At 47.6% G+C, this 15,451-nt stretch overlaps 1 protein-coding gene and 1 long non-coding RNA gene across 2 annotated transcripts in view; one reads left to right on the top strand and one right to left on the bottom strand.

The window, feature by feature from the left end:
* Positions 1-8,315, top strand: part of Slit1 (slit guidance ligand 1) — a 126,783-nt gene extending 118,468 nt beyond the window's left edge. The window contains exons 30-35 of the mRNA XM_042689437.1: positions 1,915-2,152; positions 4,478-4,608; positions 5,007-5,161; positions 6,066-6,354; positions 6,855-7,066; positions 7,861-8,315. Of these exons, the coding sequence (XP_042545371.1) occupies positions 1,915-2,152; positions 4,478-4,608; positions 5,007-5,161; positions 6,066-6,354; positions 6,855-7,066; positions 7,861-8,099 (1,264 nt within the window). The 3' untranslated portion in view covers positions 8,100-8,315. The remainder of the gene's footprint in view (positions 1-1,914; positions 2,153-4,477; positions 4,609-5,006; positions 5,162-6,065; positions 6,355-6,854; positions 7,067-7,860) is intronic.
* LOC122115866 overlaps positions 1-15,236 on the bottom strand; it is a 29,883-nt gene extending 14,647 nt beyond the window's left edge. The window contains exons 1-3 of the long non-coding RNA XR_006148844.1: positions 12,807-15,236; positions 9,132-9,133; positions 6,940-6,949 (exon numbers count right to left, since the gene is read on the bottom strand). This is a non-coding gene — a long non-coding RNA (uncharacterized LOC122115866). The remainder of the gene's footprint in view (positions 1-6,939; positions 6,950-9,131; positions 9,134-12,806) is intronic.
* Between the last annotated feature and the right edge of the window lie 215 nt (positions 15,237-15,451).

The raw sequence follows: 15,451 nt of genomic DNA on the forward strand, positions 1-15,451 counted from the left end.
CCCTGAGCTTTTTTGCTTAAAGCTAGTGCTCTACTACTTTAGCCACAATACCACTTCTGGTTTTTGAGTAGTTAATTGAAGATTAGAGTCTTTTGGGGGACTTTCCTGTCTGGGCTTCTTTGAACCTCGATCCTGAGTAGCTAGGATTATAGGCGTGAGCCATCAGTGCCTGGCCCAATGCATTCTTTTGGTGTATGACTCTCCAATTGTCCCAGCACTATTTATTGAAAAGATTACTTTTTTTCTACAATTTGACTGTCTTGGCTTTCATGTAAAAAATCAACTGACCCTAAGTGTGAAGGTATCTATGAGCTATAATTTGCATTCCACTGATCTAGTAGTTAGCCTTATGCCTCACTCTTTTCACAATTTGTTCACGATTCGTTCTTACTCAAGATTATTTTTGCTATTCTGGATTCCTTGAATTTCCATGTGAATTTTAGGATCCATACATTCTACAGAAAAAGTCAACTGAGATTTTGATAGGGATTATACTGAATCTGTAGATTGATTTAGGGAGCATTGCCATTGTAATGATTTTAATTCTTCTGTTCCAAGAACATGCAATGCCTTTCCATTGACTTAGAGTTTTAGACATTTCTTTCAACAATGGTTTTGTTTTCCAAGTATATGTTTCATGCTTATTTAAAAAAAATTATTCCCCAATATTTTGTTCTGTTTAATGTTATTATATACGAAATTGATTTCTTAATTTTATTTTTTGTCAGTATTGGGATTTGAATTCAGAGCCTCATGTTTGCTAGGCTGTATACTAGGACTGAACTATGCCTCCAGCTTTATTTTTTGCTGATTATTCTAAGATAGGGTCTCATTCTCACCAGGTGTTTGCCTGAGTCATGATCTACCTACTTTAGACTTCCCATACCAGCTGGGATGACAAGTTTGCACCACCACATTCAGCTTTTTCCCATGGAGATGGAGTCTAATGGACTTCTCTGCCTGGGCTGGCCTGGAACCAAAAACCTCCCAATCTCATCTTCCTACATAGTTTGCGATAATAAGCTCATGTCACTGTGTCCAGATATGGGTTGGAAACATTTCTGCCTAGTTGGCCTCTAACTGTGATCCTCCCAGTCTTGGTCTTCTAAATAGTTAGGATTGGCATTAGCCATCATCTCGTGCTTAAACTTATTTTCACACATGGACTTTTTTATCCTGCAATCTTACTGAGTTCTTCAGTTAGTTCAGAGAGTACTTTAATGGATTTATTAGGATTTTTCTTATACAGACTTATTTCTTCTCTTTTTTTAATATAGATATATTTTATTGCATTTCTGGCATAATTGACTAGATCCTCCAGTGCAACATTACATAGTTATGAGAGCAGATACTTTTGTTGCTTAATCTTAGTGTGTCAACTTTCAGCATTTTACTATTAAATATTATGTTAATTGTGTGGTTTGGGGGTACCTTTTATTAGCTTGATTCCTAGATTATTGATGTTTTATCATGAAGGATATTGAAGTTTATATAGTATCTTATCTGTAACTATGTGACTTTTTTTAAAAAAATTCAATTGATTTTATGTTTTACATTACTTGATATCAGATGTCAAACCAACCTTGCATTCCTGGGGTGAATTCCCAAATGGTCAGAGTATATAATAATTTTTATGCTTGCTTTGATTTGCTAATACTTTGTTGAGACATATAGGTTTCTCAATATCTTTTTGGCTGTCAGTTCTCTCAGATAATAGTATTTATTAAGTGCATTTTCTACCAAAAAAAACCTTGTACAATTAATATATGCTAATAAAAATAAATTTCTTACAAAATGAAAAAAAAGAGAACATCCTCTAAAATATTTAGTCTTTCTCTCTAGGACTTTGGAAAAAGAGATACCCACTTCTTCCTTTAGCTTTGTCCTCTCTGACCTGTTGTTCTTTCTTCTTAGGGGACAGCTCTGTGAGATCCCTCCCCACACACCAGCCCCCAGTAGTCCCTGTGAGGGGGCTGAGTGCCAGAATGGGGCCCACTGTGTGGACCAGGGCAACCGGCCTGTGTGCCAGTGCCTCCCAGGCTTTGGTGGTCCCGAGTGTGAGAAGTTGCTCAGTGTTAACTTTGTGGATCGAGACACTTACCTGCAGTTCACTGACCTGCAGAACTGGCCACGGGCCAACATCACCCTGCAGGTGAGTGACCATACTACCTGGTAAGAAAAGGAGTCATGTAGCAGGGGACCTGCTCAGGTCAGAGGGTCAGGGTACATCTTGCCCAGGGCAACTGGGAGAAAACCGGGTTGAGATCTTTTCTGGATATCAAGATTGCAGCTTGCAACCTTTGCAATTGCAAAGGCTATGTGTCATAGAGTAGGGCAAGCAGGAAGGAAGTCTCATGAGTGACTGAGTACAGAAAACCAAACATGTCAGGGGCCTTTCCTACCATCTCTCAGCTCAGCTACTCCTCAACTTCTACCTCCAGTGCCATAGTCTATTTAGGCTGTGCCAGGTGACCAAAATATAGTCAGAGTGACTGCTAGGCTTGTCCTAGTATTGGGGTCCTTTTCATAAGTTTAACTACATCTTGGAGGATCTCATGTAAAAGCAAGTCCCATCTCAACAACACTGATTAAAAATATGGACAGAGGCTTGGAAGGTGGCTCAGTGGTAGAGTTCTTGCCTTGCATGCATGAGGCCCTGGGTTCGATTCCTCAGCACCACATAAGCAGAAAAAGCCTGACATGGAGCTGTGGCTTAAGTGGTAGAGCTCTAGCTTTGAGCTGAAGAGCTGAGGGACAGCATCTAGGCCCAGAGTTCAGGCCCCATGACTGACAAAACAAAACAAACAAAAGGACAATTTGCTAAATAGTCTTGGAGAAAGCGAGTGTATTGTATTCTGTATCTCCGGATGAAGTATTTAACTCTTCAGTTATCTCTCTCTTTCCATTCCATTCCTAATCACAAGTACTGTCTTTCTCCTTCCCCTTCTTTTTTTTTTTTTTTTTGAACCTTCTTCCTTTCCTCTCAAAACAAGCCTTTAAAAAAGCCTCTCAAACAAGCTCATATTCCTTCCAGGCCTCCTCACCAAAATCCTTTTCACTCACACTGTCCACACAGAAGACAGTAGCCAGCCCAACTGCTCAACAAGACAAAACTCATAAACCCAAGCAACCACCACCTCAGGCACATGCTTTGTTTATCCTGATTATCCCCCCTCCCCACCCCACAGAAGATTCAAATTTCAAAGTTTAAGATGTTCCTAAGTTGGAAATGGTAGTACACTCCTGTAATCTTAACATGCAGGCAGCTAAGGGAAGAGGACTGGGAGTTTGAGATTAGCCTGGGCTACATAACAAGGAGAGATTCCTCCTACCAGTTCTAATTTGACAACCATCAGCATATGAGTCACTCACATGAAACTCATGGACTAACCATTAGAAGATGGAGTAGTATAGTTGGTTTAGCCTGAACCATGCATCCACCTCTACAAACCAGCAGATAAGGTCCTTTATTAAAAGAAATCAGAGAAGACTGGGTGCCAGTGGCTCATACCTGTAATCCTAGCTACTCAGGAGGCTGAGAGCTGAGAATTGCAGTTCAGAGCCAGCCTGGGCAAGAATGTCTGTGAGACTCCTATCTCCTATTAACCACCAGAAAACTAAAGTGGCACTGTGGCTCAAGTGATAGAGTGCTGACCTTGAGCTGAAGAATTCAGGGACAGTGCCTAGGCCTAGAGTTCAAGACCCACGACTGACAAAAAAGAAAAAAAAAGAAATCAGAGAAGATGGACAGACAATAGAAAAAGATCATGGCTCTTACAGCAGCTAAGGGGGAGCTACTCCCCAAACAAATATCCAGCTCTTGCTTGCATGGTTCCAATGATAAACATCATTAAGTAGCTTCTTCCTTGCCTGGATAAGTCTGGCTCTCAGCCATAGCTATCCTGAATGTGTTCCTCGGTATTTCTCAGCTCATACAGCTAGTTTCCTGATATCCACCTGGAGGTGGCCATACTTATGTATCTCTTCTTCTCTCTGGGCTCTTACGTGCGCCTCAGCACATACTTTCTTTTTTTTTTTTTTAATTTAATTTTATTTTATTTGTGAACATACTGTACAGAGGGGTTACAATTACATGGGCAGGATAATGCTTACATTTCTTACCAAGCATTGCAGCCTCCTCCTTTGTTTACCCTTCACCTCCCTTCCCAGCCTCCCCCTTCCCCCCCAATCCCAATCCTTCTCCTTCCCCCCTTCCCCCCCCCCCCCCCCCCCGCACCGTCAGCACATACTTTCTGAGCTTTAGCTGGCCCATCCTCCCCGTTGCCTGCCCTTGGCCAGACTGGCAGTAGATATTTGAACCTGAGGCTGGCAGCCTCTGTCGGTACCCCCTAGAGGGGGGAGGCTGGTTAGCCAGGGAAAGATGGCTCTGCACAGAATGCTGTTCTTCCCAACTTGAGTCCCCATCTACCTGTGCTGCTGCTGGTGGGATGGGAGAGAAAATGCCTTTGCCCTTTAGGTCTCCACGGCAGAGGACAATGGGATTCTGCTGTACAATGGGGACAATGACCACATTGCCGTTGAGCTGTACCAGGGCCATGTGCGAGTCAGCTATGACCCCGGCAGCTATCCCAGTTCTGCCATCTACAGGTAGGTATATGTATGCCTTCTAGCCCTCCTCCGGTGACAGAGTCTCCTAGGCCAAGAATAGGTAATTGTTGGGACCACTAGAAACCTGGGTTGTCTAAATAGAAAGGCCATCTGAACCAGCTTGGACCTAAGATTCTCTGAGGCCTGAGTGGTGACCCTTCTTCACCATCCCCCCCCCCCCCCCATGTAAGAGGAGTCTCCTGAATGGGGACAGAGATCCCCAGCTTTTCCCTAGGACCTCAGGAAGAAGAATAGGAGGCATTCAGTTGTGACTTGGTCTCCACAGTGCTCTCTCTAGAGATTTGGCCCCTTGGGTAGCAGTGTTGGGGGAGTGCCCAGCCAGTGTGGCATGAGCTGAAGCCCACTGCCTGTGGTGGGGACACCACATCTCCTTCCAGTGCTGAGACGATCAATGATGGGCAGTTCCACACTGTCGAGCTGGTCACCTTTGACCAGATGGTGAATCTCTCCATCGATGGCGGCAGGCCCATGACCATGGACAACTTTGGCAAACACTACACGCTCAACAGTGAAGCTCCCCTCTATGTGGGAGGTGAGGACCTGGCCCAGTGGAAATGTCTTCTGTCCCTCCTTAGACCTCACCTTGGGCCTGTTTGGCTCTCTGGACACTGCACTTTGGGGGGCAGTACCAGATGATGGGGGTGGCTCAAGTGACTAGCCAAACTGGCAGTGGATTGCACTCTCCTATGTGGCGCCCAGGCTGCTCTGCCCAACTCAGGCTGACAAAGAAGGGTGGATGATGGATCTAGGAGAAAGCCTGGGCCATTCTCAGCCATCTTCCAGACCATAAGCACCTTTCTTCTTAGATTTGGGTCAGAAAGAGCTTAGGGTCCATCCCTTGTCTTGACTCTGAGAGGCCAGAGCCACTGCAGTTGACCTAGCCCAATTTCTGCACTAGCTGGCGACTCTAATGTTTCCCGATTGGGACACAGGGGAGGGTTCTGGCCTCTGCTACTGAACCCAGCTCTGCCTTTACCAATTGAGCAACTGCAGGCTAGTTGCTCAGCACCTGTCACATGGGGGTTAGCAGCCTCTACCTCAGGATTGCTGGAAGCAACATGCACAAAAGCAGGTAACAGTGCCCTGCACATGAGTGCCACACCCAGGCCCTTTGCTTTAGTCATGGTGTCTGGTGATGAAAGCTGGTACCACGGAGGGTGAGAACAGCCAGACTTCAGGGACTGGCACCTCAGAACTTCACTCATCATCTGGTCATGCCAAGTCTGATATCCCAGCTCTGATACTAGTGGAAACAGCTTTTCTTATGCTTTCTGAGGAAGGACTCTGGCCCTCTGAGATGACAAAGGACCTTGGTAGGAATAGGACAGAAGCTGAGGGCAAGAAGGGTCACTGGAGCTGTCCAGCAGATCTCACAGGAGGATGTCAGACATTGCTTAGGCCTGAATCAGCCTGGCTTTGTTCCCTACCCATCCCAGGAATGCCCGTGGATGTGAACTCTGCTGCCTTCCGCCTGTGGCAGATCCTCAATGGCACCAGCTTCCATGGATGCATCAGAAACTTGTACATCAACAATGAGCTGCAGGACTTCACTAAGACACAGATGAAACCGGGTGTGGTGCCAGGCTGTGAGCCCTGCCGCAAGCTCTACTGCCTGCATGGCATCTGCCAGCCCAATGCTACCCCAGGCCCCGTGTGCCACTGTGAGGCTGGATGGGGGGGGCTGCACTGTGACCAGCCAGCTGATGGCCCCTGCCATGGCCACAAGTGAGTTTGGGCTGGGCTGAGGGAGCCCTTGTCCCTGCCCACCTGTCCCTTCCCTGCAAGTTCAACTTCCTGATGATGAGGGCCATGTTTTTTGTACATGAGTGCCAGTAGTGGGGCTTGAACTCAGGGCCCGAGTACTGTCCCTTAGCTTTTTCACTCAAGGGTGTCACTCTACCACTCGAGCCATAGCTCCTCTTCTGGTGTTTTGCTGGCTAATTGGAGAGAAGAGTCTCATGGACTTTCCTGCCTGGGATGGCTTTGAATGGTGATTCTCAGATCTCAGCGGCCTGAGTTGCTAGGAGTATGGGCATGAGCCCACTGGTGCACAGCTGGTTTTCAATTTTTAATGGGAAAAGGTCTTTCAAGACATTTAGGAACACACTGCATTCCTTGTGTCTTGGGAACAGGATAAAAAGTCCTGTGAAGTCCAGGTTGGGGGAGTGAGGGGAGGCCCTTTCAAGCTGGGCTGTTCTCATTGTGCCTTTTCTGCCCCTCTTCAGGTGTGTCCATGGGAAGTGCGTGCCTCTCGATGCTCTTTCCTACAGCTGCCAGTGCCAGGACGGGTACTCGGGGGCCCTGTGCAACCAGGCTGGGGCTGCAGCAGAGCCCTGTGGGGGCCTGCAGTGCCTACACGGCCACTGCCAGGCCTCAGCCACCAAGGGAGCACACTGTGTGTGTGACCCTGGCTTTTCTGGCGAGCTGTGTGAGCAAGGTCAGGGGCCTCTCTCCTGACATGCCCTCTGCAGCGTCCCTCCCCGCTCTTGCTTTAGCAACTTGATGTCTTCTTTCTCCCAACCTCAGCAACCCCTTCTTCCTCCAGTTCTTCCCACTCACCTAGGTGACTTCTGGCTTTTGGTGTCCTGACCCTGTGGGCACTAAACCCCAGCCCTCCCATCTTTCCAGGGCCTTTGTCTGACCTGCAGTTCCCTTGCCTAGGGCACTGCCCTTTCTGGCTCTCTCCTTACAAAAGTGACCACCCAGGTGGCAGCTCCTGAATGCCACCTCTCGGTCCCAGGCACAGCAAGAAATCTGATGGATGAGGACTCTTGCCCAGGCCCACGCTGCCTGCTTGACCAGGATGCTTCGGCTAGAATCCAGATTGCTGAGGCTGGGCAGAGGGAAGATCTTAAGAGCCCCTGAGCCATCCAACCCATTTCCCAGCATGATTCCCTTTATAATGTCATCGCCTCCAGGCCTCAGACCTTGCACACCTCTGTACCAGCCACCACCTTACCTTGGCAGTCACTCAGGCCTGGAGGGCCCTGGCAGCTAGACAGTTCCTCTTTCCCCCTGAGCACACTGTGGGCCCAGGAGGAAGCCGTGAGCAGGTGCATGCGCCAGAGGTGGGAGGATGCTGGGGTCCGAGGGGTGCGAGAACACGTGGACCCCTCCCGGAATGCGGCCTGCCTCCTCCTCCTCCTCCTCCTCCTCCTCCTTCTCCCTCCCTGCCTCCCTCCCTCCCACGGGTGTGCCCTGAGGCTCTTTCTTGGTGTCTATCCCATCCAGAATCCGAGTGCCGGGGGGACCCTGTTCGGGACTTTCACCGGGTCCAGAGGGGCTATGCCATCTGCCAGACCACGCGCCCACTGTCGTGGGTGGAGTGCCGGGGCACATGCCAGGGCCAGGGCTGCTGCCAAGGCCTGCGGCTGAAGCGGAGGAAACTCACCTTCCAGTGCAGCGATGGGACGTCGTTTGCCGAGGACGTGGAGAAACCCACCAAGTGCGGCTGTGCGCTCTGCGTGTAGAGCCGCGTGGACCGGCGGGCACAGCGGCCGGCAGCTGGGCTGGGGTGCGGGCATCACCAGGACGGCGCCTGGACCTTGGTGGGCGCGGGGACACGTGAACAGCCTTGCGAGCAGACTGTGCTGTGGCCGGGGCAGAAAGGCCGGGCCCCAGTTGGGGCCACCTTCTCCGGAAGTGCCTTGCACAAATAGGCGCTTAATAAATATTTGTTGAATGAATGTGTGCGTGAGGTCAGGCCACAAAGGGCAGACGTGGCGAGCCTGTAGGCCGGCTGCCCCTTTCCGGAGCAGCGACTTCCTTGGCTGGCAGCTTAGGCTGGCCCAAACTGAGATCCCAGTCCCAGGGGCCCCTTTCCCCTCTGATCGCAGCCTCCTGGAGGTAGCTTCATTGTCCCCCAGGGTCAGGGGTCTCCGCTTCAGAGTGGAGGTGGTTCCTATCTGACCCTCAAGTGTAGGATGACTCTGGTTTCTAAGGAGCCGTTCGGAGAAAATGACCCACCAAGGAGGACAGGGCACTCTTGATACCCGCTGAATAAACCAGGGCCACAGAAAGGGCACTGGGCCTGGTCCTCCCCAGCCACAAACTGCTGCTGAGCCCCTGACAGAGGTAGCGGTGCTGGGGTGCTGTGCGACTGGGCTGGCTTAGAGTCCTTGACACTGGCCAGTGGGGAGCAGTGGAAGGCACAGCAGTCCAGAGGTGGGGGGGCCGGGGGGCACTGGTGCCACTCTGGCAGACTTCCTACCTGAAACTACCTGATGTAGCATAGGGAGGCTGGCTGAAGAAAGTAATCATGTAGACTCCATTCTGAAATGGGGGCCTAAGGAGTGAGAGCACCTGCTTTGATGATCACAGCAATTATTTCTGTGCCTAACCCAGGGATGGGGTACTGTAGATGTTCTGTTCTGCCACTAGGGTGGCCAGGAAGAGTGATGAGCCCCGTGGGGGGCCCCAGCCACTGCCATAGCCTGGACTGCAGCTGCTCACCCTCGGTATTTGCAATGAAGGCTCTGTGTTGGAAGAATCACTGGATACACAACTGTCAAAGGTGGCTTTGTGGGTTTTTTTTTTTTTCATGCAGAGGTAGAAAGATGAGTTTTGAGTGTCACAGCAAATTTGCTGAGGGGAGGAAAGGTTACACTCTCCTTTCCCAGATGACCTTCCTAAGAGGATATAATGGGGGGGGGGGGCAGGGAGTGTTGGAGGGGAGTGTTGATGGGCAAGGGAGCATGTTTCTATCCTGACTCCTTCCATCCCTGGCAGTGTGTGTTTGAGAGCTGCAATGCTCTTATGACCAGGCCCTTGACATAGATTAGTGCAGTCCATGGCGGATAGCTGGGGGGGGGGGGGGGGGGGGTGAGGAAGAGGGAGGAGGGGGGAGAAGCCCAGCACATTCCATTGTATAGGCACTCAGATCACTCAGATCAGTGAGCATTATGGGGCCCCGGAACAGGAAGAGGACCTTATTGTGCTCAACCTGAGAAATGTCCTCATGACTGGATCCACTATGTACCAGAGGCCAGGCCCCAAGGCTCTGAGGAAGACAATACCTGTTCCTACCCTTCAAGTATTCAGAGGCCTGGGCCTCTTGGAGTCTTTCCCAGAGTTGCAGTGTGCCTCTTTTACTTCAAGCTTCTGGACCACTGTGGGCTGCACAGGACAGAAAAGCACAAGGGCAGCTAGCTTCCCCTGTCACCACCATTGCCCAAAGCCCTAAAGAAGCCAGTTCTGGGCTTGAGAGACACTGACTTGCAGGTCTCTCCAGTCTGCAAAAAGTGGAAGGGGCACCTGCAGACAAATGATGCCACCTCTTCTCTGAGGCAATGGGATAGAGAGGCTGCTTAGTCTCAGAAGAGACTAAGGCCCTTCCCACCAGCACCACCATACTGGTCCTCCAGAGTCTGAGGACTGGGAGTAACCACAAGGTGAGGCAGACAGAAAGGGGTGAAAGCCATGTGCCCCAGGATCAACATTTTGTACATCTTGGCCACCAACCTGCAAGTCACCAAAGGACCCACTTGACCTGTAAAGCTCTGCAGATGTGAAACTACCCCTTCAAGAAGTCACCTTCACACCTCACACCTCTGAGGCAAAGACCTTCAGTTTGCTTTGTGGCTCCCATTGTCTATTTCCATTTTTTCATGCACCAGAGAGCCAGCAAAGGGAATTCCAGGGAACTAGTGCCATGATGGTGCTAGGAGATGGAAAAAGGCTGGCTTTGTCTCCTCTGCCTGCTGTTTGCCTAACCACAAAAGTATCTCTTTATATAGAATACTTACAGATTCTAATATATATATATATTTGTATTTCATTTTGTTATAGTATTTTTATATGTTAAAGTCAACATTCAGTGTCTTGATTATCAAATGCTATGTGGTTGTGACCTTTTGTCTAGAGTTACAGTAGTCTTTGTTTGGACCACTCTTATAGAGACTGGTTTAGAGCAGCCCCTGAGGGAGCTACACCTGCCCTTTCCCTGTGTTGTTGTAGGAAATGTCCATGTCTACTGTCTTCCATGTGAACATGACTGGTTCCCATAGACTTTGCCTGGTTGGTCTCTTTCTCTACCAAAGTGAGCTTGCTGCCGCCGCATTTACCCTTCTAAGACACAAGGGCTTCTGACGTGATCCCACATGGACTATGGGCTTTACATGAAGGTCTGCCCTAGAGTCCTGCTCTTCCTAAAGCAGCAAAGGCTGGACTTCCCTAAAGATGGATGGGTCACAGCTCCTGGGGGCTTATGAGAGGCAAGACAGGGCATAGCACTAGGGAGGGTATTCATTCTCATTTCTTACCAAGTGTTTGCCAATCTTCTAAGGTTTTAAAATTTAACAGGACATTTTGTCCCCCCTCCCCCAATTTAATCTGGTCCTGAAGGGTTTCTAATTTCAACCAGGGCAGATTACAAGGTAGGCTTCTCAGACATCCTGTACAGTTCCATTTGTCTCCAGGCCAGAGGAGGCAAACAAATTTCTGGGAGGTTATCTGTTTCAGACCAGAACACTGTACTTGGGAGTTTTGTAGGATGCAGGACCTGGGTGTCTAGTTGAGACTGGGCCCTGGCAGACAGGCTACAGGTTACTGATGCCAGTCGGACCTGACTGGCCCTCTGATGGCAGGACTGAGCATCAGCTGATTCTTATCACAAAGCTGAAAATCTCAATCATGTGGAGGCAGTGTACTGGGGCTTAAACTCAGGGCTGGGGCATTGTCACCAAGCTCTTTTGCTCAAGGCTAGTACTCTACCACCTGGACCACAGCTACTTTTCAGGCTTTTTGATGGTTAAGTGGAGATTAGTCTCACAGACATTCCTTCTCTGTGCTGGCTTTGAACTATAATCCTCAGATTTCAGCCTCCTGAGTAGCTAGAATTACAAGTATAAGCCATAGGTACTTGGCTAAAAATCTCAATCTTTTATGTTAAAAGCATGTTTTAAAACCTTTTTCAATGGGCTAAAGAAAACAAATCTGTGGACCAGTAGTTTGCAATCTGAGTTGAACACTTCACGAGATACAGTTCTGTTACATGAATTTAAGTGATTCTCATGGGCTTATTGGGTTGGTTCTTTTCTATCCTGACCCACTTACAGCAGAGTTAAATATGAAACAGACTGCAATGCAAGGACTTTCTGCCATATTCCAGGGGTCCCAGACAAGCCAGAAAGCCCTAGCCTAGCATGCTAGAGGTCCAGAGCTTGAACTCCACTGCTCTCTACACACAGGGTGAAACAGTGGCCCTCTTCCAACCTTGCCATGCAAATCCTATGGATTCTTTCTTCCCTCAAAGAATGATTTATGATTGATTCCTTTTTTTCCCCTTTTTTGTTGGATGTGGGTCTTGAAGTAAGGGCCTGGTCCCTGTCCCTGAGCTCTTTTGCTCAAGGCTAGTGCTCTGCCACTTTGAGCCACAGCTCCACTTCCATGATTTATGATTTAGAGTGGCACAAGTAATTCTTCTGTAAGCCCCAACACCATGGGTAAGACAGAGTATCGTTTTTGGGTTCCTTGTTTCCACTTACCAATAAGATAGACAGTAGGTCACGTGTTGAGGGCTTGGCTCCAATGTATTCTATATTTTCTCCAGTGTAGTCTATATTTTCTCCAGTGATTACGCAAGACACACTTTAATATCAAAGAAGTTTAATATGCTGCAATAAAATAAGCGCCTTGAAAATGCTCGTGGAATAGATGTCAATGTTAGAGAAATCCCTCCCACACGTCCCTAGCTCCAAACCCCATTTCCTTAAAACCAAACAAGAACATTTCAAACATCACAGGAAATCCCTTCCATACTTGGATTTCAGTGCGGGCCCCTTTACCAATAACAAGAACACAGTTTCCTACGTGGTCTAACAGGAAAGTAAAACACAGAAGCACAAAGTCTACCAGATTTCAATATTTAAGACTCAGTACATATTCAAAGTTAAAATAACTCCTTTATAGCTATACATAGTTTTAAAGCAACTTAATATATTTTAAGATTTTATATACACTCTCAAAGGTTCTTCAGGTGAGGTATGTAAACATTGTCTAATGAAAAAGTTTCAATGTTTCAAACCAACAAATTCACAGCATACACTGAGTTTTCAGCCATTAAAGACACAGTACTTTCCTACACTTACTAACACAGTGGAAGTCCAGTCCCAAGGAATGCATGCTGATCTTCCAGGTTGTCACTTGCAGCTGTCTCTTTGCTGCTTTTGGAAGGGAACACACACTGGGTACCAGAAAGGGGCTAGGCTCTCCCCAGCCATCCTTGGGCTTTTGGAACACTGGCTAACACTCACAAGACAGCAAAAAGGAGCACATCTGAACACCTATCAGATTGATCTCAGCAATGTCAACAGTGGGAGGAACCAGAAAGATCTTTAAAGGAATGGCAGATTCATTTTAGAGCAGCCTGGATCATCAGCCCTTGCCTTAAACTCTTTCTGAAAGTTTGAAGCCTAAAAAGAAAAATCCAACATGGCACCTGAGCTTGAGTTAAATTGTGTGGGCCTCCTATGATCCCCTGGTCCATCAAAGGCATTTATTGTAGCCTAAATTAGGACCCTGGGCTGTGCTTTTAATACAAATTGGGGTTGAATTTCTTAACATCACAATGGATACAGGAGAATAATGCCATGAGTTCACAAAGAGGACCAGCACACACAGGCACAGGCTGACAACCTTGGAGGAACTCAATTTTGAAAACCATTTGTTCCCTGAGGGTAAACAGCAGGTGTCTATTGAGATTAAGTGAGGCTAATAAGAAGAGTTTTTATTACAAAGTATCAAAGACTTGGGGGAGACTCTGGTCAAAAATCTATTTCCTCCCCACATAATCTACAACCCCCCCACCCCCACCCTCACCTAGTCACCTTCCAAACAACACAATATGGGTCAAATTCTTTCCTCTGCTTGCTTTCAGGCTCCGCAATGGAAAGTTTTATCCTAATGCACCCATCACTTTCAATCTAAAAAAACACTAGTGAAAAATTCTGAACACTATCATAAATACAGAAGACATTCCAAAAGCCTAGAAAACTACATTACTGTTATCCATGGTTACCCGGGTGGGAGCATTTCTTTTTTCACAAAATTTAGGACAGTCACAAGGAGAGGTTGCTAAACAGCTTTAGGAGCCTGCTGAGCTAGGCACACTGGGAGACAGAGGGACTGCCTCTTTCTACTGGCCTGAAGGGTGTGCCCCAGACTGTGGGGGCTATGGATTTACAGGCCCAGGCACAGAGGCTAGCAGGACATACGCTGGCTTCTAATGGTGGGTCATATATAGCAAGGGATATTTAATAGACCATGTAACAAGTTCTTACATTTACTCTATGGCAAAATGAACTCTGCTTCTACTGGATTCGGAGAACTTTATGACTTCATCGAACATTCCCAATTTCTTGATATACATGTCCACCTTTAATGTGTCCGGTGCTGGCAGATTTCTTGTCCACTGCTAGAGTTATATGAAATGAGGAGTGTGCAGACAAACAGAAGAAAAAATTCAAGTACAACAGCCTCTCCAGCAAAGGCAAGAGGGCTTCGCAAGAGCTGTTCTACCCCTACCTGATCCTCTGAGACAAGGCCAAGGCAGGCCCAGAACACGTCATCAGCTAGGGTCTTATTGCTTAGGGAACAAACACATCAGAAAGAACACCTGGAGATCTGCTCTGCAGACCTGGGTATTGATCAGTTTATCACACACCTGTGTGTGTGTGTGTGTGTGTGTGTGTGGCACGTGCGTTAACACACATATATAACATAACCAGATGAGAAGAGGGGGACAATTAAAGCTTGGATTGAATGGTACATTAAGGTCAAATGTCCCAAACAGCTCTCAATCTACTGGTTTTTGTTCTTTCTCTGTGTTATGAAAGAAGTCCACTGCTCAAAAGATATTTCACAATACAATGCAAACCAACATCAGTCAGAACATGAATCTGTATACAGCACATGTAATAAATATTTTTAGAAAAGTATTTACAACATTACTTCCTGTGAATATTTAGATGAGAGCAAAATCTATTTCTTCCTGCAAAGGTTAAAAACGTTTGACTGTCTAGTTCAGTGCTAAATTCCCTGGCAATTAGTTACCCATTCACATTTCACCTTAAAGTCAGATTTGCTTACAAACAGCATCTTAGAAAAACATTCTCCAGCATTACTGTTCAAGTGTCCTCCTTGTTTGTTTAGAAAAGACAAAGGAAGGCCATCGAGAAATAAGCAAACTACGGTTCAAATGGATGGCAATCCCTGCATACCTTGTCCCTAAGATCCCTGCAGTCCTGGAGTTCTCAGTCCAGCCAGCAAGGCACAATGAGATGACAGACAGGGATGTCCAGGAACAGGACACAGGGAAGAGGGCCATGGCCACAGAGCACTGATTCCATTACATCTAGGGCTAGGCTGCTTTGAAACGCAGACCAGGACTCCTGAGAAGGAAAGCTGGACACATCTTAGAACAGATGGTCTCATTTTGCTAACTATGGGTTATAGGTGGGACTGGCCACATCTGCACAGACACTTGAGGAGACAGGGAGAGGGAGGAGGAAAGCCAAGGTGACCCAAGTATTGTCAAGATATAGAAAGTGACATGCATATCTCCCTTGGGTAAGGATGTGAGGCTGATACACACACACACACACACACACACACACACACACACACACACACACACACACACACACACACACACACACACACACACACACACACACACACACACACACACACACACACACACACACACACTGAGTGTACACATCTCAACAAAATCAATTGTTTCTCCTCATCCCAGTTCTGGGCTTGGATTTCCTTGGAGCTACAACTAAGGCTCACTTCCCTGCACAGGCTGTGGAAGTGAAAA

This window comes from Dipodomys spectabilis, unplaced genomic scaffold, assembly GCF_019054845.1.
Source record: "Dipodomys spectabilis isolate Male_0828 unplaced genomic scaffold, ASM1905484v1 ptg000125l, whole genome shotgun sequence".
Lineage (NCBI taxonomy): Eukaryota > Metazoa > Chordata > Mammalia > Rodentia > Heteromyidae > Dipodomys > Dipodomys spectabilis.